Genomic DNA, 25,353 nt, shown 5'->3' on the forward strand with positions numbered 1-25,353 from the left:
CGCCATTCTGGCTCTCATATTTTCCCCCCTGACAGTACGAGCAGAAGAGCCACAATGGCGTATTCTCTGTCAGAGAAGCTCCGCCGTAGTGTTGGCTCAGAGAGGGGGGATGGGAAGAGTTGTTTTGTGTTGCATTCCTGCAGTGTGTGTGACCTTTGACCTCGTTGTTATGTTCTCTCCTCCTTGCATTCCAAAGTGAGGATTTCCTGCAGTAGACCAGAAGCGTTGGTTGCTGCTGGGGCTGGTCTCTGTGTGCCCTGCGTGTGTTTACTAGCTATAACCTTACAAAGAACGGAGCCAGAACAACAACAGATACAGCTAGTCGCCTGTAAAAAGAAAACAGCGCTACGGAAGCGCTTATTATTGAAACACGCCACGACGAACAAGAAATCGTGTTTGTTTCGTGCAAGGCGCAGGAAGGCGACAGAAAACGGGAAACAGTAGCTAGCTCGCTAGCTATCACAACCACCGCTTTCCATCCGTTGATACGAAGCAGAAGAGACAGCCTCAAAGAGAAAGGCAGCCAAAGAGAGGAAATGAAGGACAAACTGAAGAGAAAGAAGGAGCGCACGTGGGCTGAAGCAGCACGCATGGTAATGTGTGATAAATTGCAAAATTGTGCTTGTGTAGTTACACGATCCAAAAAATACAAACCGATTCATACCGTACGGTGTGAGCAGGCGAACAAAGCTGGTGTCGTAGCCCGGGCTGTTTTGTCCACGGTTGGCCGTGCACCCGCAGCAGCAACGTTGTATAGCTAGAGGGAGTGCTCAAAGCTCCATTCCTTTTTCCATTGCACGGGCGGGATTTCAAAAAAAAAACGGGAAACAGCAACGCGTTAAAATAAATGCATTGGCTAGCACTTTGCTTTTAAGAGATCACAGTGCCCACTGTTTTTAAAAAATATCCAGAATAACCCAACGTTTGTGTTATGTACGTTGCCTGGAACGTAGCGTTGGCTAGCTATCCGTTCCACCCTTTGTTAGCTAGCTATCCTAGATGCTAGCCAGTCAACTGCAGATTCTAGCTGGGTGGTCGCCGCGTTGTTGTAAACGCACAAGTGTGTTGTGTCCTTCGAGCTAGGGGTCCTTAAATATATTTGCTGGCGAGCTAACGTATTTTGAAGATAACGCCAGTAGCTAGCCAGTGGTGTTAACGTTAGCGATCTGGCTAGCTACACTGAACAACAAATGATCCCGCTTCAGAGCACGGCCTAGCTAATTGCCTTTGCAAGATACTGGTGATATTGTCAGAATTACATCCTCAGAGATCAGATGGACTGCATATAGCACGTTAGCTATCTGGTGAATTATAGATTCACTTCATTGTAGGTGCAGTGCATATGACGTTACTGAACGTAGCTAGCTAGCTAACGTTAGTTGCAGGAGGCAACTGGTCATGGGTCACCGTCGTTAATAGGTAGTTAACGCTAGCTAACCAATGGTTAGCTCATGCGATGTAAAACAACTCGTTATTTTAGGTGTACGTTCCCCTTATTTAGGCTATAGCTAGCTGGTTAGCCAAGGTAACGTCGCTACCGAGTGTATGTGACGAGCAGTGGTTGTGACGTTCCAGTTGCAGTAGCTTTCGTGGTCTAGAAAATAATTAGCTAATGCACTCGTTTATCCCTGGCATTATGCTTTTGTATCAGTCAGATGGCAGCTGCGTACAATGTTTCAGTTCAGGGACAGTCGCGACTTATAGTAGTGCGGATAACTCATTATGGTAAATACTTAAAATGTACGTGGCACTGTCATCATTTACGTTATTTATTCGTGTTGGAGATGGCCCTTTTCGGTGCGTTGCAGACTTTCTTCCTCCGCATGTGACCCATTTATCGCTAGTATTTACTGGTGCATTTGAAGCAAAGGACCTTGCTCAAGGGAACGACTGCATTGTCCTGTCCAGGATTCGGGCCCCCAACCCTCAAACCCCAGTGCTCTGCTCTGTGTACTGCACACACACGCAGTGGTCACTGGTTTGTATGCAGAATTGCACGCTGTCACGTGAGTGCAGTGATTGACAGCTGGATTAGATTTCGCTCCTATGTGTGAGGGGAAAACTGGAGATTCTTGTAGTCCGGGTTGGGCCACCTCATGCTGGTTGTCTGTTTTGACACCAGAGGGCTGTAGGTTCTTTAATCTACAGCCGCCTCGTACCAATGTGTCTGTCCGCTCCCAGCTTGGCGTCATTGAGATGGATTGTGGCTAACAGTGCTTTTGGACTGCTGTGTCTTTGAGGAGGTGCACTTGCACCTGCACATGATCTCTTTTACTGCAAAAGTTGACATAAGCTCGGGCAAGTTGTCATGCCTTGAATTCAGGCTTTATTTCTGGCCTGAGCATGCACACGCTACTAAAGGGTCAGAGGGCATGCACACGCGCTGCTGAAGGGTGTGACGCACAGTTTAGGGGAGACAGAGAACAAGGCTGCCATAACACAAGTGAACTGACACTGGATTTTTTTTGTATCTGCAGCAAACCAAATGTACACCACATACAGGTGGACATTATACACATAGGCATCTCCAGCTCAATGTTGTATGACTGACAAGTGTAATGTGATTGAGAACTGGAAGGGATACCAGCTGTACAGCCTCTGTGTGGGTTTGTGCTCGTTTCTGATAATACCAGCATCATTCTACTAATTTACATGTGATTTTTTTTTTTCAAGTGTTAGGTACATTTGGAGCAATATCCCTACAAATAGCATGCTGCTTTTACCTGGTTGTCAACAGGGGGACAATACAGAATTGCTTGGTGGTTACTGGTTATGGTGTAGAAATGCCAGGTTCCAAGTATTTAAGAAGGATGTTTTTCAATCAGATTGAAAATGTGGTCTAGACTCTGCAGGTTGATTTTTTTTTTGATCTTCATAATTGTTAGAAGACTGATTGGTTTGGGGAAAAAATGAAAAATGCCTGTATTTGGGGCTCCCGAGTCAATCAACCAGTTGTGGCGCTTGGATTGCACAGGCAGAGCCCTACAGTTTACGCTGGGGTTTGTGTTTGAGCTGTGTTCACTGACAGTGACTGTTGGCTGTGTGCAGGTGTTTTGGAGCATTGCGTTGGTCTCGATTCAGCACTCCTGTGGTAGCATAGAGGGCGTGTGAACAGATGAGCTGTTTTTGCAACAGTTAGTGGTTCCAAATTGGGTGAAGAAGGGAAGAGCATAAAGAAGAAAATTCGAAACATTTATCTAATGCCGCTATCTGAGATAACATACATAACTTATATATGACGAGGTATTAATGTATATTCAACCAATTCTGGTTAAGCAAATTGCTGAAATATATAACAGGAGTATTCCAACTTGGACTCAGACATCCAACCTCCCAGCTAGAAGTCTAACTCCCAGCCCATTCTGCCGACTAGCATCTAGCCACTTTGCACATTGTTTTTTTTTTTTGCATGACAAAATTATTCACCACATAGAAGTTCAGAATATCTTCTGCTGAAAGTGCGTTTTGTTTTCAGCATAGACATATTTTCAGGCTCCAAGCAGAAACGAGACAGAATGTCTTCAATGGTTCTTGCAGCAGTGGTGAACAGACTGTTTGCCAAATGTGTTATTTTTGAACCACATTGCCTCACTCCTGTGGAAGTGGAACTTGCTGACAAGAACCGGAGTACCATTGATGAGGGTGGAGCCTGATCGCGCAAAAGACGCTGGAAAGAAAAGACAGGCTTCAGTCGCCTGTCAGTCTCCACACTCCAGCTTCCAGCCAGACTCCCCGCCACATTGTCCACACTCAGTCTGCTGCGTGTCACTGGAATTGGGAGGCCTGCTCTGGGAGCCTGCCTCTTCTAGATGTTTCCACTCACACTCAGTAACATAAAGTTATAGGTTATATATGAATACATATTAAGTTTGTAGCTGTTTTGTTACAGCTACAAACAGTGACCCTTTGTCACAATTTCATTTTTTTCATTTCCTGTGGTGTGTGAGTGTCCCCTGTTTAGACCTCTTTAAAATAAAATGCACAAATCGAAGTCACTGCAACATTTGTTTTAGTGTTTTGGTGTTTTTTTTTTTTTGCTAAAGACAAGATCATGTATTCTCACTGTACCTTGGAAGAATTGTTCCAAAGTACTTCAGATTGCATTCTGTAGACATAATGTCAGTTAATAGATACAACTTTGAAAAGGAAAGAGAGAGAGCAACGATACAAGGACAACAGAGATTAAACTTGGAGGTAATGCTGAAAAAAATGAGAATTAAACCAGTGAATGAATTTCCTGCTGCCACACCTAACAACTGTGTACGATAAAGTATTGCAGATAAGATTTTCATCTTAACAGGAGATAAAACTGCCAAACAGCCTCTCAGATTCCCACGTGGGTCAGTCAGTCACACTGTATTGACCGTGTACAGAGGAACTTTGCAGCAAGTTGGTGGGATACTATGCTTATTTTTGTACAATGAAGTAGTGTCATCACATGTGTTGTGGAATGCCTCATATCATTTGATGTACCACCATTGCAAAGAACCCAAGATAGGCAGCCCCATCGACTGTTCTGCTGAGATCAAGGCCTGAAGTGAAGGTCCTGCTTTTAGCCAGGGTTGGCTGGACTGATGTGCCCCCTTTCCAGCACATCCCATATCTAGAATCCTCAGGCAGGCTGTTGCTGTTTGGCTAGGTGGGCTGCTTTCCTCTGCTAGGGAGTGTTGATCCTGGGTAGCAGAGGCCTAGGTGAATGCACCTCAGGTCAGCATTGCATGAAACATTGTACAGAGACAGGTCTGACCCAGGCAGAGCTATGGATCATGGCACTTCGTCCTGACTTTGGGAGGATACTGGGGCTTCTTTACTGTCTCCAGGGTGCCTTTCACAAGCACCAGCTCTTTACTGGTGATAATTGCTGGGGGATCATGATGAGGTGGGCAGAATGGGGGGAAAATGCACGGGGGCCATCACCTCTACTCCTTTCATAATAGCCGTGTGATCTTTAATGACCACAGAGATTCAAAACTTTAAATTAACACTGCATCTGTCTGACAGGCGACACCTCCTGTAACACTGTATCCCTTAACCAAGCCCAGCCACACACAATAGAATGCTGCAGGGCAGTTTGACTGCTTGCCACACAGAAATGGGTGAATATTTACAAATGCATCAACAATTGTGAATGAAAGGTATCGTGTTGAGACTTGCACTCCTTCATGTGAGGATCATTGTTATAGCTCTAAGATGCATCAAGCATATGCGCATATCCACAGTCTTTATGGCAGTGTGGGATAATGGGAAAGGAATAGAGTTTGTAATCAGATGGTTATAGATTCAAATCCCAGGTTGAATCCCAGTCTCCATTCATGTTGTGCTGGGCTCCTAAACTGAACTGGCCCAGTAAGTGCCCCACTGTGTTAATGCATGTGTGAAATCCAAGCTATATGAGGATGCCTGCTACACAGATGCATCTTTTCAAACACTGTAATATTTCAGTTTTAGCAGCAAATATAGAAGCCATTTGCTGAACTGCTTTTTTGTATTTTTTGTCTTTTTTTTTTTTAAAAGACAAAATGTCTCACGTTTCTGGCTCTTTGAGTGGTACCCATCTTTAGGCGGTTTGTGAAATTTGGGTACTCGTTAGGGAGGGAGTGTGTCTGAGGAGTCTGTATTGCGGGGGCGTTCTGGTGGTTTGATTAGTACTTTTCCATCTCTCTCAGTGGGAAAGCCATGCGCGGGGGGGTGGGGGGGTGGGGTGGGACGGACTGCAGACGTGGAATTGTAGGAATCGGGAGCTTTTAAAGCCAGAAGTTTTTTTTCCGGATTTTCCCCAGAAACAACCTACACTTCCAGCACCAGAATTTTTTCAAGGATATAATTATTTCTCTCCTTGTTGTTTTTGATGTTTTCCCTACAGAAAGAAGGTCTCCAGCTTGGAATATGTAGTGATTCCTGTATGTGCATGTCTGTGTGCGTATCAGCTGGTAAAATATGCATAGGGGTGTTAGGGTGTTTGCCCTGACAGGAAGTTGACTTAGTCTGCATCTTTTCCTTCTTATGGAGTAGCATTTGGAGCGCCTGACTCTGGACTTGAGAGTCATGGACAGCGATGCGGAGTAGTGGTTAGAATGCTAAGATCTGGACCTTCATGGAACCAGTATTCGAAGGAGCAAACATAATTAACCTTCATGATGTTTACGTCACTTGGCCAAGAGTGTTGACACACCCTTTCCAACCTCAGACAGACAAGCCCAAAATAGCCTTGGCAATATAGTGTTGGCTGTTGCATTTTGACATTTCTGTGAGATAAATAATTGAAATGTTAGTGGATATACAGGTTTGGATGTCCTGAAAGGATTAAGGGAGTGTGTTCTGGTTTCTTCTATAAGCCTGCTCTATCCTTTGTAGCTCGGAAGCTATGTTATGTAAGCAAGCTAGCTTATGTTTCATGCTGTGTGATACAAGGGATGTCTGATAATTACTCTAATAATAATTTAGCAAAAACATTATCACCCCTTATAGGGTCCCTAATGTTAGTGATTTAGCAGAGCAAAGTAGCTAGTACAGGCTAGCAAGAAGGAGCCAGAATTGCTAGCTAGCTAGTGTGTTACTTGGCCTACATTTTTAATGGACCTCTTCATTTTATTTGTGATCTTTTTTATCAGGACAACATGTTCTGTCATTTATTTATTACAAATGGGAAAAAATCACTCAGAACATTTCAGCCACTTTCAGTTTTTCCAGCACAACAGTAACCATGAGAGGTGTGGCCCTAAGGATCGGATGGTTTAGTGGTTAACTAGGGCCCGCCATCAGACAGCGAGCCACATAAACAGCCGGAGGATAGAACATTTGACATGTTACAGACAGGGAAAAGGAGTCAACAAGAATTATAATGTTTTTGGTTATTGTGTTTTAAGTATATCTATTCATGTCCACACATGCATTTAAGGCCTAGCTGGAAATGCTGGTGTCCACTGGCACAAGATGCTCACAAGAGTAAAAAGTAACTTGGCTTCATGCAAATGAGTTACTGAATGTGTATTCTTGTGAAATTGTAAGTGCTGAGTCATGACTCGGCAGGTTACAGTCATCTGACTCAATAGTCATAGCAGAAGCACAGCATTCTACAGAACACAGTGCCCAATGAGGGGATGTGTGCTTGTCTGAATGGTGATTCATTAATGTGTGATGTTATTTTGGCGGTGTGATGGCTTTATATGATAGGGGGGGCAGGATTAATGTACAGCTCGGTGGGGGATTTCTGCATCTACCCCCCCCCCCCCGAAGGAAAAGTCCCTCCTGGAGGGCGAACTCGACATGCCTCTCTCTGGTGTGCTGTTTTAAGCACCATGAGAAGTTTCAGTTTGGTAATGATGCAGCAAAGACGCAGAGGCCACAGTTAGTGCGGTGGAGATGGAGATGGTGTGTTTGCACCTCCCTCTCCTGTGCATGCTGCTTTCTGTCTGACTGGTACTGTTAAATCCTGTGCGTGCATGTGCGTGTATATGCTTGTGTGTGTGTGTGTCTGCATGCCTTTGTGTTTGTGTGTGCGTATGTGTATGCACACATGTCTGTGACTGTCTGTTTGGGTCACTGATCTTGCATGTTCTGCCAAATCTGTAAACGGGGGTTGCAATAAAAACAGACCCAGAAGTGGATGTTAAAATTAAGGTACTTGATTGTAATTCTGTCCTGGTGATTGTGGGGAGAGGGAGGGGCCACTCGTGGTGTCTGTCTGTCGGGGTGCGTGTTTGGAGCCGGAGGCTTTTATTTTCTCTCGCTCTCCATTGAAGCAGCTGTCATTTCAGAGCTCGTTCTGACTGTGTGGGCGCGCCCGTCTTCTCTGAATTCCGTTTCCTGTTTCGGTGTCCTTGGGCAGAGAGGAAGCTGAGCTCGAGCTGGCTGCAGTCTGAAGCAGTGCTGCTGTTGCGGCTCACAGCCATGTTTCAGGGCCAAACGCCCATTAAAATGCCCACAGCGTGTCCAGAGAAGGCCCGTGATACACGGCGTTGGTTAAAAACCTGCAGCTCCTCTTTGGGGGGGGGGGGGGGGGATCGGATTGCGTTCACTATCTGGAGACCTGAGCAGATTCACCAGAGTGGAAAGAATCATAATAACCGGAATCAGCTTTCAAGCATAAAGTTCTAAGGTTATTCTCACAGTGTCAAATTTGGAACTGCAGTAGTCCCTTGTAAATGTATAGATTCTTATTTAGGAAGTCAGATGTGTGGGAGTAGAAAAGGTCCTGCAAGCTCACATTGGGCCATGTAGCTTTGTTTTGTTTCTCACACACCACACACATACACACACACACACACACACACACACACACACACAATGCCACTGAAATCAATGTTCTCTGCCAGTGTGGATGATTAGTGATATTAGTGTTTTTTTGTGTATTTTAAAGACCAGAATTTTGTGAAGGCTGTTTGACATTGAATGGTCTGTCTTTCCTGTGTAAGTAGGTGGAATCTTTGGGACAATGAGCTGAGAGTGTGTTGTACGTCAGCTCTGTGTTGCAAGAGATCCATTGTTATTTAATTGGAGATATTGCATAAAGACGATTATTTCCCTGCCTTTGGTGATCTGCATTAGAAATCTTCACCTGTGTCCTTATGATTCCAGACCTTGGACTCGTGCTGGTGGAGATGGAGCCCTTGGCCAGTGGATAACATGTTGATTTTCTTAGCACACTCTTACTGAGGGTGGCTTGCTTGTTATTTTTCCTTATTGTCCGTAACACAGACGGGTGTGTAGCAGGGTGGCTGAAGTTTAGGACCGTGTCCACAGGTAAAACGGCAGCACCCAGTGGTTGCAGGATCCTGAAACCTTCTGATTATAAGATGCTTCCCTAACACCTAAGCCCTCGCCGTGGGCTGATGCATCAGGGCGCAGGGGCTGATGGTTTATTCCTGTTTTATTCTGGGTGGAATGAGCTGATGCAGTGATTCATGATGTGTACAGGGTTGTACAGCGTCTTTTTTTCAGTGCTTCATTTGCATATCTTTGCAGGGTCTGATTTTAATACCTGCCAGTCCACAAATGTGGGTGTATTTACTTTTTGGCCGGTTAAATTTGCAGGGTTTCTCGCCGCTGGGGCCCGTTCTTTTTGGGTTAAAAATGATCACGGCCTACGTTGTCAGTCAGAGATCCCTTGCAAAATGCAAGATGCCAAAATGCATCCCCTTTCAGTCAGATTCCTATTAGCTTTTCTTACTGTAAGTCAGTGGCAGAATCGCTGTGTCATTTTCCAGTAGTGACATCTCATGTTAGTCATCTTGTACAATCTCTTGTTGTTTAATCATGAGGCATATATGACAGCAAGATGCAAATTTGTATATTGTGTGATGATTCGGCTCGATTCAACAACTAATTAGCTAGTTTTGGTCTGAGGGGTAGTTACCCTTTTCCATGTCTGTAATATCCCATATTTTGATAGCTGGGTCTAATGTCTATTTAAACATATGGAGGCACTCACCCTGAGTGAACAGAGATCAGACAAATGAACCAGAACAGTATATGCCATAGGAAAAAGGGGAAACCTTGGCTTATAGACTTTTGCACTCTTAAAAAGTACCTTGATTCACAATAAATTTTTTGGTTGGTGAAAAGTCTGACTGGCTATTGTTTTTCATCTACTAGCCACCAGTGCTGTGGACCAGAAACTTCATTTGTGAGCCCTGTCTGAAAGTGGTGACTGAGTCCCTGTGCTGGGACTAATGCTGCAGCTTTGCCAGGCCTCCACACTGCCTGTAGGAAGGAGAACACAGATCATGACCTGGTCCTGCTCCCCACCATGCTGATGGTTCTAGTAGCAGGACAATGAAATGGGACACACTTTCTTTCACTGCTGCTTAGACAGCACACACACATGCACGCGTGTGCGCACACACACACACACACACACACACACACACACTGCCCCTACCCACAGAATCAGTGAAGTAGGCTTCTTTAATTAGTTTGTGTTGTGGCATTTATCATCTTCTACACAATGGTTGTGAGGAAAAAAAGGTTTTTTTGTTTTAAATTAATGGCATGGTTTTTAAACAGATTGTACAATTATGTGGTTTTTGTTTAATCGCATCTCAGTGTGCTAAGAGCAGCATCAGTATGGACCAAATATTTAGTTAATTTCACAGTGAAGAGAAAGAGAAAGAGAGTAGTCACCTTCAGAATGTTTTCTATTTCAGCTCACCTGTCCAACGATAGAGGAGGCCTATCCTATCTTGCCTTGATTGATCCTGTGTATTCAGATAATCCTACCATACACACCGGTGCTAGGTACTAGTGAGTACAATTTCTGTATTAATAGTATGTTTGGAGTTGCGGTGCAGAGCTGACCTTTCATTTTAGCTTTTGGGAAGCCAGGTTTCATGTCCTCTCTGTCCGCATCAAGGAAAAAGGAAGTAGTGCAGCTTGTTGGTATGTACTTTAGAGGCCTGCTTACCGACACTGAGAATGTAACCGTCCATTACTATATAACACTTAAACACTCATATAACAGGACATGCAAAACGGCTGAACACAGAACACTCTCTTCAGAGGGGTATTTGTTTACAGGGCGGTGGAGACTACAATCAGAGGTCTTCTAGCTCTTCTTCTGTTGTTCTTTATCGGTTCACTGAATGGAAAAAAAAAACAAACTAAAATGAGAGACCACACACGAAAGAGACAACATGGCATAGAAAAACAGAGACCCCCACTTTCACAGCCTGTCTCTGGCTCTCAATCCATCACCCCTCTCTCATCCCCAGTGCTGCTACATGCATAGGAGTGTGCAGAATGTAATGTAACATTTTCATCAAATTAAGTTTGTGTTAAGTTTGAGTGCTTCCTGTAGGAATGGTACCTTTAGATGGTGGAGAAAGGCACGGGGCTATTACGGTGCTACCCTCTCATAATAAACAAGTCAGATAGTTAGCAACCAGCTATCTTAAAAAAAGATACTTAAAGCATGCCAGGCTAATACGTGAAATGTTCTTATTGTTAGCTAGCTATTAAAATTTCTAGCAGTTAATGGCATGAGCACAGCTAATTTGTCGAATTGATGTGAGAAAGCAACCAGCAGTACATGAGCACTCATTCATGTGAGGCTGTATCAGCAAAAACATTCCCCCCTTTTGAGTTAGTCCTAGTTGTCCCATCTTTTAATGTAGTCAACCTGTCAAACATGGCTTACTCTTAGCTGGCTAGCTAGCTAGCCACCATTATAATTTCTAAAGCCAGGTGTTGCGTCATTGGTTATTGGCAATATTGTTGGTGGAGAAGAATGTGTGTGGTGTCTACCGTTGTAGCTGTGCCTCTGCTGCAACTTGAACTTATATCCTTTGGCTGGCTATAGCTGAAACAGTAGGCATATGTGGCCAGAGGACAGTCGCACTCCTTTGAGTTTGCTCTTCCATCCAAATGTGTTATCTCAGTGCCTTACTCTCTTCCTCACATGGTGGTCAAGTAAATACCAAGCGCAAGGGATCATCGGCTCCCAGTTCTCTCAGTAAGAGCAGTAAATGACTTTCAATGTGAAACAGATATGTGTCATTCATGTCCACCTCTATTTTTACAGCAGGAAGCAGACTACTCAAATAGCTACATAAAGGCGTGAGGCACTGAACGTCAAAAGATTTGTGCTTAAGGATTTGTCACCCCTCAACACTTCAGAGTGCAGTATTGAGATTTGATAAAATGTGCCACGTGACAGTGGGGTTGGAGCACTCCTCCCTGCTATGGCTTTAATAAATGGAGGCATGTAGTCCGCTGGTGCATGCCTGCCGCCCTCTTTTAAAAGGCTGGCCAAGCTGAATAACAGTGCTGAGCCCAGCGCAGAGCGCCATGTTGCTGTGACTACGCATTGTCCAGTGTGGAAATGCATGCCTGAGTTGTTAAGATCCTCTGCTTTTTTCTGTATGTAATGTGCAATAATAATGTACCAGCACGTTTATGTTGAAAAACACAACTCGGTAACCACATAAAATATGAATGGTTGTGTTTGGCTATTTTACTATATGAACAGTAATTTGTAAGAACAGACAAGGCTTGCGCTGCGTGCAGTGACTCTGTTTAAATACAGTCTTGCAAACAGATTCTTTTTTCCTGCATTTAGTGAAATTGCCCTGGGTCCCCTTTTTAAGACTTACCCCCACGCTCTGTTATTTAATATATGTTCTTTAATTGATAAATTGAGCCAATTCTTCAGTCTAAGCATTGCTGTACTGTAAATATTAGGTGTATCAAAAGCTGAGTTGCAGAATGTTTCCTCTTTGTCCTGTTGCAGACAGAGTTCTGTTGCTTTGTGTGAGTTGTTTGTGTGAGAATTGAAGCCATATGTCTGGCACTCGCGGAACATGCTTGGGCCTTATTGTTCAGGATGCGTGTTTTGTTTTTTTTTGTGTTATTGCGTGCCGACACCCGATTGGTTGTCCTCATGCGCTGTGTGTCTTTGTGTCTTGGCAGGTTCTGGAGAACTTCTCAGATGCCCCCATGACACCCAAGCAGATCCTGCATGTCATTCAGACCAAAGGCCTCAAAGAGATGAGGTAAGGAGAAACCGCTCAACCAAACAGTCCGGGTGGGGGTGGGATGTAAAGGAAGTCATTAGCGTGTCTTTAATTATGCTTCTCCTCTCTCTCCCCTCTGCCTTCCATGTGTCATGTTCCTGCCGTGGTTCCTCTGTTCAAAAGGAGGTAAGCCACAGAAAATGCTGCTTCCTGATTGGGACTGTAGCCTTCTTTGTGCTATTCCCCGTTTCTGCCCCAAACACGCATACTCTTCCCCTTTGTTTCTTTCTGTACACTTGGGCTGATACCCCGCATTTTCATACCGTGGATGTCAGCCACAGGGCTGTGCACAGTATTATTGGCATGTGAGTGCAGGGGTGTGTCTAAAGAAAATACGCCTCCTCACATTGAGTGATGTCATCAGTTGTACCCCCGCACCACTGTTGTCTTTACTAACCTGCTGTGTTTCATTTACATACAAAGGATAGCAGCATAAACTGAACAAACGGATGTGTTATGTTAGTATTCCCTCTTCCCTCATCAGATTGTAATGTAACTTGCTGCAGTGACTGCTTAATGCATATGTATGTTAAAGCAGATAGCATCATTATGAAAATGATACAGAATATAGAACCCTTTCCATTGTCACTGACTTTGGGACCTCCCCCTCCCCTCTCTCTAGTGGCACTGCACCCCTGGCCTGCCTGGTGACGATGCTGCACTCCCAGGTTCGAGGAGACCGAGTGAAGAACAGCATCTTCTTCAAACTGCCAGGGCGAATGAGCCTCTTCACACTCAAGGTGCTCATATCTCCGAGTTTATAATGTAGATTAATATCTATGGTGTGTTCCCTCTGCTTTGGACAGTATCTGAGTATCTGTGGTATTTTCCCTCTGCTCTGCACACTACTGTTGTATCTGGTGTTTTCCTGTTGTTTGAACAGTACTGTGGTATCTCTGGTATTTTCCCTCATTCTGCACAAAACAATCATATCTGTGATGCTTCTTTGTGGTCTGACCAGTGCTGTGGTATCTTAAGGTTTTTTCCCCCTTGCCTCACTCTGGATTTATGTGAAGCACGCTATAAAAAGCAAAAGGTTAAGTGTTCAAACCAAATGCAAAACAGATCAACTCCCCTCTGGTCCAGCCTTACAGGGACAGACATGGATCTCAACCTCCCTGAATCTGTCCTCTCCTGGGTTGAAGTTCTGTTTTGAATGCGGGCTGGAGGGAGCTCTCATGCTGTCCATGTTTAACTGCATTCTCCTCTCTACTACCAGATTAAGCGTCTTTCTGCGCTAACAATGGATGGAGCCTCAGCCAAGATTTAGATCGGCAACCTTCTGTTCACAAGCCTGGCCCAATTAGTTCATTAGCTGTGCATGTTTATACTGATGCACTGAAACAGCAGAATGAATTATCTGAGCACTGGCAACATGTGCAGTCTCTGGCTTTAAAGTATCATTATGCTTACAGAATGACACACTAAGTAAATAATTAGGATAAATACATTGTTAAGGTAGGAAGAGAGAGCTCTGTGCACAGTGGCCTTGCAGGAATGAATTCTGAAGCCTGTGAATACGCTGATAACGTGGTCATTTGTAATATGGGATGTTGCTTGTGAGCCACAAGCTGCCCTCTGGTGGCCGTCTGGTTGTACTGTGCAGCTGCAAAGAGGCAAAGTTTCTTACTGCACTGTTTGTTTGGGTTATTGTACATGAGTGAAATTCACCACAACTGCCTGTGATAGAGATAGAGGCCTCATGAAGCCCTCACAGTGGTTGGCCGTGATCACTGGATAGTATGAATTTGATTAGAATACTTTGCTTTCTGTGGGAGAACACCAGGTTTTCTTAAAATCAGAGCGGCATGTTATTTGATAGCATCCATTTTGTGGTTTGCAGTGCTTCTCCTGTCACTAACAGCACGTTTTCGTCCCTCCTGCCCCATGCAGAAGAACGCCCTCCAGTGGACAAAGAGCCCAGCTGCGCCAGAACCTGTTGAGGCTGCAGTGGGGGCAGGGCCAGGGGCGGGCACCGGAGAGGGGGCGGAGCAGGAGAGTTGCGATTCCACAGAGACGGTGACTGCTGGGGGAGAGAATGATGGTGCGTGCCTCTGCCTCGCCCCGCCGATTGGTTGTCGATACCCGACAAAGCTGAGTGTGTACTGATTGGTGGATGTTCAGTGGAGCTGAAAGCATGATGATTGGTCGACACTTGATGGAGCTAATGCATGATAATTGATTGATACTCAATGAAGCTGAATGCATGACCACACTGTGTGCATTTCTTAATGACATCTCCTGTGTCCCTGCTCCTGTTAAAGGTGTGATTAAGTGCTAGGTCTTGAGGAAACTTTCGATGACACTTTTGCAAATTAAACTTTCCAAAAAATTTTCAGTTCATAATTTGGGGAAAAATGACCTGGGATAGGTTGTTTCAGCATATTCCTATTTTTGCCTTAGGCTTACTGGTGCACAGGTTGTTAAATTCGGCGGGGTGTTGCAGGTGTACCAGTCAGGCCCGTCCCTCAGTGCACAGATCCACATGAGCGGTGGTGTTTTTGAGAGAGAGAGACTCAGGAGCCCTAAAAAACCACCACTGTAAATGTGTTAGAGAGGGGGAGAGGGGGGCAGAAAAATCACTGAAAATGCAATCTTCTACCTTGTCAATTGTGTGAACTCGAAGAGACCTTGGTATCCGGGAAGCTGCGTGTTGCCATGGTTATGTGGTTAGGGAAATGGCAGAGGATGGAGGCGGCCAGAACGCCCCCGCCCCCAGCGAGTGTGCACGCGCCTCTCTCCTCTGGAATCAGTCAGTGAATGCGTCTGTAATGCATGCACCTGTTCATTTCCTGAGTGCGTTTTTCTCTGCGTCAGAGCTCAGAGTGCAGTGCAGTAGTATAAATTTACGCTTGCATTTTGTCATTTAGCAGACGCTCTTATCCACAGCAACTTCCAAAGCGACAGTACATGAGTGCATTTGACGAAACGGCATGAAATGTTGTACAAAACAAGGACACCATCAGGAATGTTGAGATTAGGAGCGTGCACGTGAAATGTGAAAGTGAAATGCAGTGTAACCAGCTTGGAAAACTAAACCAGGTGTGACGTTAACATGGGGCTATGCTGGCACACAGGGCTGAGTTATTGTCATGATTATGGTGGAGGACTTTATCCAGGCCAGCAGCACTCAGTTCAGTATGTCCTCTGTCTCTCCTCTGTGATAGTAGGTTCTTACTGCTTACCCAAACGGTTGCCCGTGACCGTCAGGTCTAGAGTCCAGTGTTCTACCCAATACTACACACTGCAGCCTACAACATTCGTACAATTTTGCTCTGACTCTGCTTGGTTCGCAGGTGTTTGTATATCATGATGGAAAGCTTAAGAATGTGTTCTGTGTTACCTGGGATTGTGTCCTCAGCGGGGGTAGAAGCACTTCTGTGGCGATAACAGGACTGTGCCTCTTTTGCCGCCCCCCCCCCCCCCCCCGTCCCCCCCGTCCCCCCCACCTGCAGTGTCTGTTGATGAGACTTCCTCCAGTGCCTCCTGCTCCACTGAACCACAGACCCGTCTGAGCCGATCCACACAGGTGAGACCACAACCACTTAACCTGCCCACACACATTCCTGGGCCAGCATCATGGCAAAACCTGCCAACCCAACTTGAACCCATCTACTCCCTGACTGTGTGTGTGTGTGTGTGTGCGCGTGTGCGCGTGTGTGCGTGTGTGCGTGTTTGTTTGGTTGTTTAAACTTCAATTTATCAATTCAGGGTCAATTTGAGATGAGTTCTAAAACATTTACCATGTTTACTGCCTTATATGGTTGCTTATAGCAACAGTGAAGAGAACGTATTAATGCTGTATGCATTTAACATAGCCTGTATTAAAGCAAATTTCAGTTGTGTTGCTACCAGGTGAAACGGTAAGCTGTAGCAAACGTGTTGCTGATAGCTGAAACAGTAAACTACAGCCAGTGGGTGTTGCTGATAGCTGAAACAGTAAACTACAGCCAGTGGGTGTTGCTGATAGCTGAAACAGTAAGCTACAGCCAGTGGGTGTTGCTGATAGCTGAAACAGTAAGCTACAGCCAGTGGGTGTTGCTGATAGCTGAAACAGTAAGCTACAGCCTAGCTCGTCAGCCAACCCATTGGTAAATTTCACAGGCCAGGAACTTCTCGTAGATATTATATTTGCCATGTAAGCCTTCTGAAACCAGCCAATGTTACTAACTCTTCTTCATGAGGACTAAATGCAAGATCTATGGCTGCAGGGTGGATAATTATCCCCCAAAAAGAGGATTCATATGTAAAAATACTCATTTCAGCATCATCTCACTTTCTTTTATTTGTTATTTCACTTTCTTTTATGTTCTTACATCAGCACTCTGAGCTTCCCATTTAGGCCAAAGCACTACTCAGAGTGGTGCTGCTGGTGGGAAGGTAGTGCAGTTTTGTATGTGTGTATGTGGTGGAATGACTGAATTTCCTCTGTGTGTGTGGGCGTGTATGTGTGGGTAGGAGGGTTTTTCCTGTGTGTGTGAAGGTGTATGTATGTGTATGGTGGTTGATAGTGTGAATGGTGGTTTAATGTTGCCTTTATGTGTGGGGTGATGGTTTAATTTTTTGTGTTTTTGTTTGTGTGTGTGTGTGTGTGTGTGTGTGTGTAGTTGTTTGTATGTTTGTGTGTGAGTAGTGATTTTGTGTGTGTGTGCGCGTGCGCGCATGTGTGGTTTACTGTATGTGTGTGTGGTGGTTGACCATGTGTATGTGTGATGGTTGACCGTGTTTGTGTGGAGGCAGTGGTAGTTGACTTCGTCTCTCTGTGAGTTGCAGTCTGGAAGGCAAAGGAAGAAGGCTGTGATGATGCCACGCGTGGTCCTCACGCCGCTCAAAGTCAACGGGGAACACGTGCCTTCAGGTGAGGCCTGCCCTGTGTGAATGTGTGTGTGTGTGTGTGTGTGTGTGTGTGTACCTGTCTGCACTTTTCCTCACTTCACTGTAGCAGTTCAGGGATCAGTCCATGGCTCTGCATATGTCTGTACCAGCAGCACTCAGTTATGAGCACCATGGTGGCTTTACTCTGCCTTTCACCTCCTGTAGTCAGTTTTGTTGGGGGATATATGCGTGTGTGTTTGGAGAAGGAGGAATGTATCTGTTAGTGTGTATGTTTGGTGAAGGAGAGACGATGCAGTGCTGATGCATATCTCTTTCACATGTCTGAAGCACAGACCTGTTCTACGTGTTGACGTTTTCTCTGCCTTCCCCTTGTGGCATTTGCAGGGCCCATGAAGAGGAGTCGAGGGGTGGAGGTAGACTTTGAGACCCCAGGCTCCATCCTGGTGAACACCAACATCCGCGCCCTCATCAACACCCGCACCTTCGCCGCCTTCCCTCCACAGTCCCAGCAGCAGCTCCTCCAGCTCCTGCCAGAGGTCGACCGGCAGGTCCGTCTGTCCGTCTGTCTGCGTGTATCCATGCCAGCCTGTCCTGGCTTATATGCAAGAGGTCTGCTGTCTGTCTCATGTGCTCCTTTGCCACTCTGTGTGAGTCTCCCGTGGCCTCATACATTGACGTCTTCCCAGGGCACATGGGTCAGTGGACAGGTCTGAGTGTGTGCTTGAGGACTCTCTCTCTCTCTCTCTCTCTCTCTCTCTCTCTCTCTCTCTCTCTCTCTCTCTCTCTCTCTCTCTCTCTCTCTCTCTCTCTCTCTCTCTCTCTCTCTCTGTCCCCAGGTGGGTGCAGATGGTCTGGCTCGCTTAAGCAGCTCAGCGCTCAATAACGAGTTCTTCACACACGCCTCTCAGAGTTGGAAGGAGAGGCTGGCAGAAGGTGAGGGTCCAGTGAGTGTCCCTCACTGAGAGACTGAGTGCCCATATACAGGGTGCTTAAAAATATTGTGAGAATGGAGAAATGGCGTTGGAAACTTTTGATGTAGTTTTTTCTTGGCTATAAATATTTTCTAGAGACTTGATTGACAGTAACTTTGAATAATTATGAAAGCATGAATAATTAACCACAAATGAGCAGCACTGCAATGTGTGATTGGTCTCAGTGTTTCTAAGAATTAGATTCCCAGAAAGGCCCATTTGCATGAAACTGGTTTTCCTGGTAGTTTCTGGGTTTAAGTCAGCATGCACTCGGCGTTGGCTTGCAGAAGAACCCTGATATCCGTGTCATTGTAATTTATGTGGATACTGTGCAGATCTTGTTTCTGGTCTATGACGAGACAAGCAGTAAATGCTGGGAAATCTTAATGTCAAGGGTGGTATTTATGGTGCTGGTTTTGTGGTCTCAGTTCTCTTGATTGATTTCTCCCGCGTAGGCGAGTTCACCCACGAGATGCAGGCCCGTTTCCGGCAGGAGATGGAGAAGGAGAAGAAGGTGGAGGCCTGGAAGGAGAAATTCTTTGAAGAATACCACGGCCAAAGGTACAAGAACACTTCTCCCTATAAAACAAACAGTGCTTACGGAGGGAGACATATTGATTTAAAGGGAAACTTAGAGGGTGTAGCTATTTTGGGAACATGGGTTGGTACAGTGCACAAAATACAGACTATAAGTTCAGTGTAATACCCAGTAAGATGTTGTAATATATTAAAAGTTATTGCCACATATTGTATTATAAAGGCCTATTTTAAACTCAGAAAACAAGTTATGGGGAAGCCAGCACCCTCAGGGCAGACGCCAGTCTGGTTTTACTTTTTAGCATGATTTTATTTATTTGAAAAAGTCTTTCTAGAATAATCTGAAATGATGGAATGAGGATGGTGCGAGCTCCTGTGTGTTTGACCGTCTTCCCCTTCACTTCCTTTTGAACTGCTGAATTTAGCAGGTGTTAGCATCCAGTAGCCCCTTTTTGAGAAACACATCTGATTGCCATACACTGCCATGAATGTAAAAGATTATCCTCTACCTGTTCCCTCAGGTATCCAGTCACTTTGGCTATGTACACATTTACAGGTTCAGGGTGGAATACATGGAATAAGTTCCCTCAATCACTGTGACTCTGTGTTAGCACACACTTAGCATGTGATGGTAATATTAATCTAGCCACCTGTCTTCCGCCCCCAGAAGAGGTATCAGGAGAGTTTGGAAACCCAAAATATCACTTCAGATCATTTCAGTTCAGTAATGTTCCTTTGCTAGACTGTCATGATTGAAAATAAATGGTATACTGTTGTGACTTCGAGCATTAAACACTTTGGCGGTCACAGATGCTGTGTTATACAGCATATCTGTACACACACAGTATATATTGTGATAAATACAGTGTACCAGTACACTCTGTGGTATGCAGTTCATTAGTACACTGTTAGTAGTAGTGTGGTATGCAGGACAGCTGAACACACTCTGTAATGTGTAGTGTACCGGTACACCCTCTGTAGAATGCAATGTAGCTGTACACACCCTGTATTAGGCAAAGCTAAAAAACACAGCTGTGGTAACACATGCATTAGTACCTTTAACACTGGACACGGCTTTGATACTGTAGTAGATGTGTGCAGCTGTATAAAAGAGCCAAGGGCTGTTAGGGCTGGTTTCTCTCAGATAAGAATGCAAGTGTGGGCAAAAGCTTTGGTTGGTTCAGGCAGAATGGGATGTTCCTGTCATAGTGCTGCTCTGATGCGTGAGGCGTTTGTGCCGCAGGTCCGGGCTGACCCTGGAGGAGTCCCTGAAGCTGACGGTGGAAGACTCCGGAGACGGCGTGGGGAGCGTGATGCGCAGTGAGGCGGGCGTGGCGCCCAAGAGGCGCAGCGTCGGGCGGCGGCGCCGGGACGGGCGCATGAGGAGGCGCTCGCAGGCCGACCTGAGACGCAGGGCCAAGCGCCCGCTGTGCAAGACGGCCCTGGCGCAGCACGTGGAAGTGGCCGAAAAGGCCCCGGCAACACCCTCCGGCCCTCTGCCCGCCGACGAGGCCGCTCCCCAGGGGGAGGTCGTCCTGCACACGGACTCCACCGGCGAGGCCCTCGTGGGACCCGCCTTCACCGTTCCCGTCCCCGCCCCCTCGCCCGCCGCCACGGCCGCCGAACCCGAGCCCGAGGTGTCGGCTAGGCTGCACCCCGAGGCGGAGATCCCTGCGGCCTCTTCCTCATCCTCCTCCTCCCCCTCGTCTTCGCCTTCGTCCTCGTCCGACAGGCAGGGCACGTTCGCCGCGAGCTCCGACCCGCCCTCCGCCGTGGCCTCTCTCGCTGACCCGCTCGACCAGGAGGCGTCGGTCTCCACAGCGACCGGCAGCCGCGAGGGTAGCCCCGCTGTCAGCCCCGCTCTTAGCCCCGCCCTCAGCCCCGCCCAGAACAAGGAACAGAAGAGGAAAGGGGAGGAGCCCCAGGCCTTCACCTGTTTCGCCGAGAAGAGGGCGCGTCTCGACGATTGTCAGTCCTTTCGTAACACAATTGACTGTGTTCACTCCGAAAAGCCGCAGCCCACCACGGAAGAGCCCAAGGTCCCACCTATCCGGGTATGACGCCATCATTTGTAAGTTTTCTTTGGGCTGGGCCAGAGGTTTTAAGGCTAAGGATTCATTTTTATGTCCGGCCATAATCTGACAGATTGCCATAGCAAGGTATTCATTATGGCTTAGGTTATGATTAGGATTTAGATCACACATTCCACATAAAGCGTTAAACACTAAGCCAACATGACAAAGGACGGGAGATCCCTCAGGACCCAGATGTTATTTCTCTGTGTTTCCTAGGAAGAGGGAAGAAATTCAGTTACTTTAATGCTTTCTGCAACATTTTTAGGCACTTCTGATGTATGTTGACATTTTAGGTGTTTTATATGTTAAGAATGTCCTCACCCCAGTGATCACAATTAAGAGACAAAATTATGGTGCATTTTATAACCTGCTTTTCTCTCTCCCCCCCCATCCCCCCTCTCTCTCCCTCTCTTCCTCCCTCTTTAAGATCCAGCTCTCCAGAATCAAGCCGCCCTGGGTTAAGGGCCCGCCAACGTACCAGATCTGTCCCCGCATCGTGCCCCCCGGCGAGGGCTCCCGGCGGGGCGGCACGGGGGCGCGCACCCTGGCGGACATCAAGGCGCGGGCGCAGCAGGCCCGGGCCCAGCGCGAGGCCGCTGCTGCTGTTGCAGCCACTGGGGACGGGGCGGGGCCAGGCGGGGGCGGCCCGGGGGGCGGTGCTGGAGTACCGGATCGCAGCAGCGGCCGGCGGTCGCGGGAGCACCCGGGGCCCGTCGAGCCCGGAGGACCTGGAGGAGGAGGAGGAGGAGGAGGAAGAGGAGGAGGAGGAGGCGGAGGCGTGGCAGATCAGGGAGCGGCTGCGGACTCTCATCAGCCAGGAGCACAACTATTGCTGCCCAATGTAGAATCTGCCACCCCGCCTCCTCAGACATCCCCGCAAGTGGGGGTGAGCGCCGGTGTTCTGGAGCAGGGAGAGGAGGCTTCTGGGGAGGCGGCGTTAGACCCGCCTCGGCTGCCTGCGGCGGAGGCTGAAAGCGACGTGCGTTCAGATGAGCAGCGTGGCGGCAACGTGTCCCAGGACCAGACCCCCGCGGCTGAGGAGTCTTCAGCGCAGAACGGCAGGGGCGTGGCGATCGAAGAGGCTCCGGCGCTGAGCGGCAGGGCCGCCGTGGCTGAGGGGCCTCCCGCCCCGAGCGGCAGGGGTCCCGGGGCTGAGGTGGCCCTCACGTCTATCCCCGACACACTCCCTCGTTTCGGAGCCCGAGGCATGGACGTGATCAGGACTCTGACCGCCCCCGTGCCGCCCTCGGAGGGAGAGCAGGGTGCGGGAGGGGCCACGGTGCAGCCCGCCGGGTCGCCCACGCCGTCCAGTAACAGCGCAAGCGAGGATGAGGAGGGTGGGCTGGGGGAGTGCGGCGCGGCGGCGGGACAGCCGAGCTCCGGGGCGAGGCTGCCGGGCGGGGCGGTGGAAGACGCGGGTGCGCACAGCGACTCCACGGAGACGGCCTCTGACTTCGAGAACGAGACCGCCGAGGAGGGCGCCAACGACTGGGGCGCAGAGTCTGACTCCAACGGCCGGTGCATCCCAAGCGCATCCCTCAGCCAGACGCACCTGCCTGATGCTGTCCACACCTCGCTCCAACGCATCAGCCAGAACCAGAGCGTCATTCACGCCCCGCTCCAAAACTCCGCCCCCAGCCAGTCAGTCATTCACACCCATCTTCCAAACACTCCTCAGAAGCAGGCGATCCTCCAGTCCCATCTCCCGAATGCAGCCGGCAGCCAGTCAGTCATCCAGGCCCATCCTCCAAAAGTGCCCCCCAACCAGCAAGTCATCCAGCCCCCTCTCACTAATGCTACCCAAAACCAGCCAGTCATCCATGCCCCACTTTCTAATACTCCCCCAAACCAGCCAGTTATCCACGCCCCCCTGTCAAATACTCCCCAAAATCAGCCAGTCATCCAAGCCCAAAGCCATGGTGTTCACACCCATCCCCTGGAGGCTCCACAGAGCCAGGCTGCGGCCCAGTACCAGCCTGAGAGGGAGCAGGGTTGTACTGCTACCCCCAAGACTGTTGACGACAGTACTTCAGCCATCAAAACGGATGCGGATGAGCCCAGAGCACCAAGCAAAGCGCCCTCTGATGACTGCAGGGCCTCGCTGAAGCTGTCTGCCCCGCCTCTCAGGAAGGGGCAGAGCTCTGCCCGGCAAGTGTCCTCGGTAGAGGCTAACAACCCGCTGGTGACCCAGCTGCTGCAGGGCAGCCTTCCACTGGAGAAGGTCCTACCCCAGCCTCATTCCGCTAGCAAGCTGGAGATTAACCGCCTTCCCGCCGGGCCGCCGCCGATTCCCCAGCACACACCGCACCCCGCTAATAAGCGGGACAGCAGCCGCCAGCCTGGGGGCCCTGCCCGGAACCACACCCCCCGCTTCAGGGAGGAGTCGTCGGAGTTCCCCCCTCAGAGCCACCCCAAAGCTTCTGCTGTCATTCGGGCTTCTCCCGGGGCTGGGCGGGGCTTCGGTGCGCCGGCCAATCCCGCAGCAGCGAGTCGGGAGGGCACGGCGGGCGAGGCCCGGGCGGCGTGCCTTCTGGAGGAAGCCTCGTCCCGGGCGGCGGCCGTGCAGCAGTTCCTGTCCCAGCAGGGTGGGGCGGCGGCGGGGGCGGTGCCCGTCATCACGTCCCTCCCCTCCAGGCGCCCTGCGGAGTTTGGACAGAACGCTGCCTTCCAATCAGCTGCAATCAAAGAGCACCCCACGCCCCAGACGCCCCAGGGCGGCACCCCGGAGAGACCTGCCGGAGGCATGGGTCCCCTGTCCCACTGCAGGACCACGCCCGATGCCCCATCCCCTCCCCACGGCGACCTCTGCCCCTCAGAGGTGGTCCCCACCGTCAAGATCAACTGGCGGCCCAAACCCCACCCCCAACTGTCCCCTGCTCCAACGGTGAAGAACGAGGTAGTTCACCCCCCATGCCAAGCTCTTGCCAAAAACTCACTTGCTGTTACCACGACCAAAAAGGAGGCGCAGAATTGTGTGGAGTCCCGGGACAGCTTTTTGGCTGGAGGGGGAGGGGCTATGGAGGGACTGCTGAACATGGAGATGTCTCTGCTTCGCATGGCCAAAAAGGAGCAGGGCAAACCGTACCCACGGCCAGGAGACTCCTCCTCCTCCCCCTCCCCTTCCTCCTCCTCTTCCTCGCTCCCATTCCAGGTCAGTGTTCAGCAGCAGCTGTACAGCAAGCTGCCCAAGCTGCAGCAGGGTGTGGCAGGCGGGGGCGTGGTCGGCCCGCCCGGGTTCAGCTACACCGCCAACGTGTCGGTGGTGGACGGTAGCGGCTTCTCCAGGAACATTGCTGACAGCGTGCTGCAGCTTCGCCAGGGGGGGCGCCAGAGCGCCACCCTCAGCATCCAGGCGTTTGCCGACAGCGCGGCCGAGGAGGTGGCCTTCAAGTGCTCCTGCAGGCTGAAGGCCATGATCATGTGTCAGGGCTGCGGTGCCTTCTGCCACGACGACTGCATCGGCCCCTCCAAACTCTGCGTGTCCTGCCTGGTGGTGAGATAGTACCCTGACCAGAGCTCCATGCCTGCAGCGGGCGGCCGGGGATGTGCTCTTGTATCATAAAATCGGTCTGTATTTTTGTTGCATATTTTTTCTAAAGCTGTTATAATGATTATGGTTGTTGTTGTTATTATAATATTATTATTATTATTATTATTGTTAAGTGAATTTTCTGGGCACAGTTGCTTGTAAATTGTGCCTTTTATTATTATTATTATTATTTTTTTTTTCCTTTTCACAAATAACATTTACCTCATGTTCTCCGACACCATCGCCAATTCTGTGTCACAGTGGTCTCCGAGCAGCTCCAGTGCACTTTGGGTGGCCGGGAGACCCATTTCTGTGTGTCTTTGTCTTGGAAAGAAATATTTTTTTAATCATTAAACAAGTGAAATACATTTTTGTTTTGTAACTCCTTTCATTGGTCAGTGTTTTGAAGTCAAGTCTGTATTTTGGCGGTTAAGCACAGTATTGAAATAAAGCTGGCATTGAGCTGACTTGTTCAGATCGAAATAACGTTCTCCCGGCACGAGCCTCCGCTTGTCTCATTTCGTAGTTTAAAAACAACTCAAATTGGTTTAAAGAAGGCAGGAGCTGGAGGAACATCTGTCACCTCACACAGAAAATGGGGTTTCAGTAGGTTCTCTTACCAGTGGGTGAATACTGAATTCTAATACACAGCAAACCACATCCAGTGACCAGTGACTAGCATACTTCATACTTTTCTTATTATACAAAGCTATCCTAGTTGTAGCATAAAGGCAGATTTTACCTTGTCAAACAAAGGGCTGTATGTTATCCTGCACCTGGCTTATGTTTGTGCAATATTTGTTGTTGTTAATCAAAGCATTAATATGTTGAATTAATCCATGCATTGGGAAATTTTAAGTCAAAATTTCAATTATGCACACCTGTGCATTGTTACT

General features: G+C 48.2%; 1 protein-coding gene across 1 annotated transcript; it reads left to right on the plus strand.

The window, feature by feature from the left end:
- The first annotated feature begins 173 nt into the window (after positions 1–173).
- Positions 174–24,490, plus strand: asxl1 (ASXL transcriptional regulator 1). The gene is made up of 12 exons (XM_036530416.1): positions 174–593; positions 12,406–12,488; positions 12,633–12,635; positions 13,132–13,249; positions 14,403–14,553; positions 15,965–16,038; positions 17,283–17,367; positions 17,730–17,893; positions 18,182–18,278; positions 18,772–18,877; positions 20,097–20,907; positions 21,356–24,490. Exons 1-12 carry the CDS (start codon positions 537–539, stop codon positions 24,428–24,430), a joined length of 4,824 nt encoding a protein of 1,607 aa, XP_036386309.1. The 5' UTR covers positions 174–536; the 3' UTR covers positions 24,431–24,490.
- Positions 24,491–25,353: the final 863 nt, after the last annotated feature.

Source organism: Megalops cyprinoides, chromosome 6 (assembly GCF_013368585.1).
Source record: "Megalops cyprinoides isolate fMegCyp1 chromosome 6, fMegCyp1.pri, whole genome shotgun sequence".
Classification (NCBI taxonomy): Eukaryota; Metazoa; Chordata; class Actinopteri; order Elopiformes; family Megalopidae; genus Megalops; species Megalops cyprinoides.

Coding starts and splice junctions, on each gene's coding strand:
- asxl1 (XM_036530416.1), top strand. CDS start 537: ATGAAGGACAAACTGAAGAGAAAGAAGGAGCGCACGTGGGCTGAAGCA. Junction 17,368..17,729: donor CGGGGAACACGTGCCTTCAG/GTGAGGCCTGCC, acceptor TGGCATTTGCAG/GGCCCATGAAGAGGAGTCGA. Junction 17,894..18,181: donor TGCCAGAGGTCGACCGGCAG/GTCCGTCTGTCC, acceptor CTCTGTCCCCAG/GTGGGTGCAGATGGTCTGGC.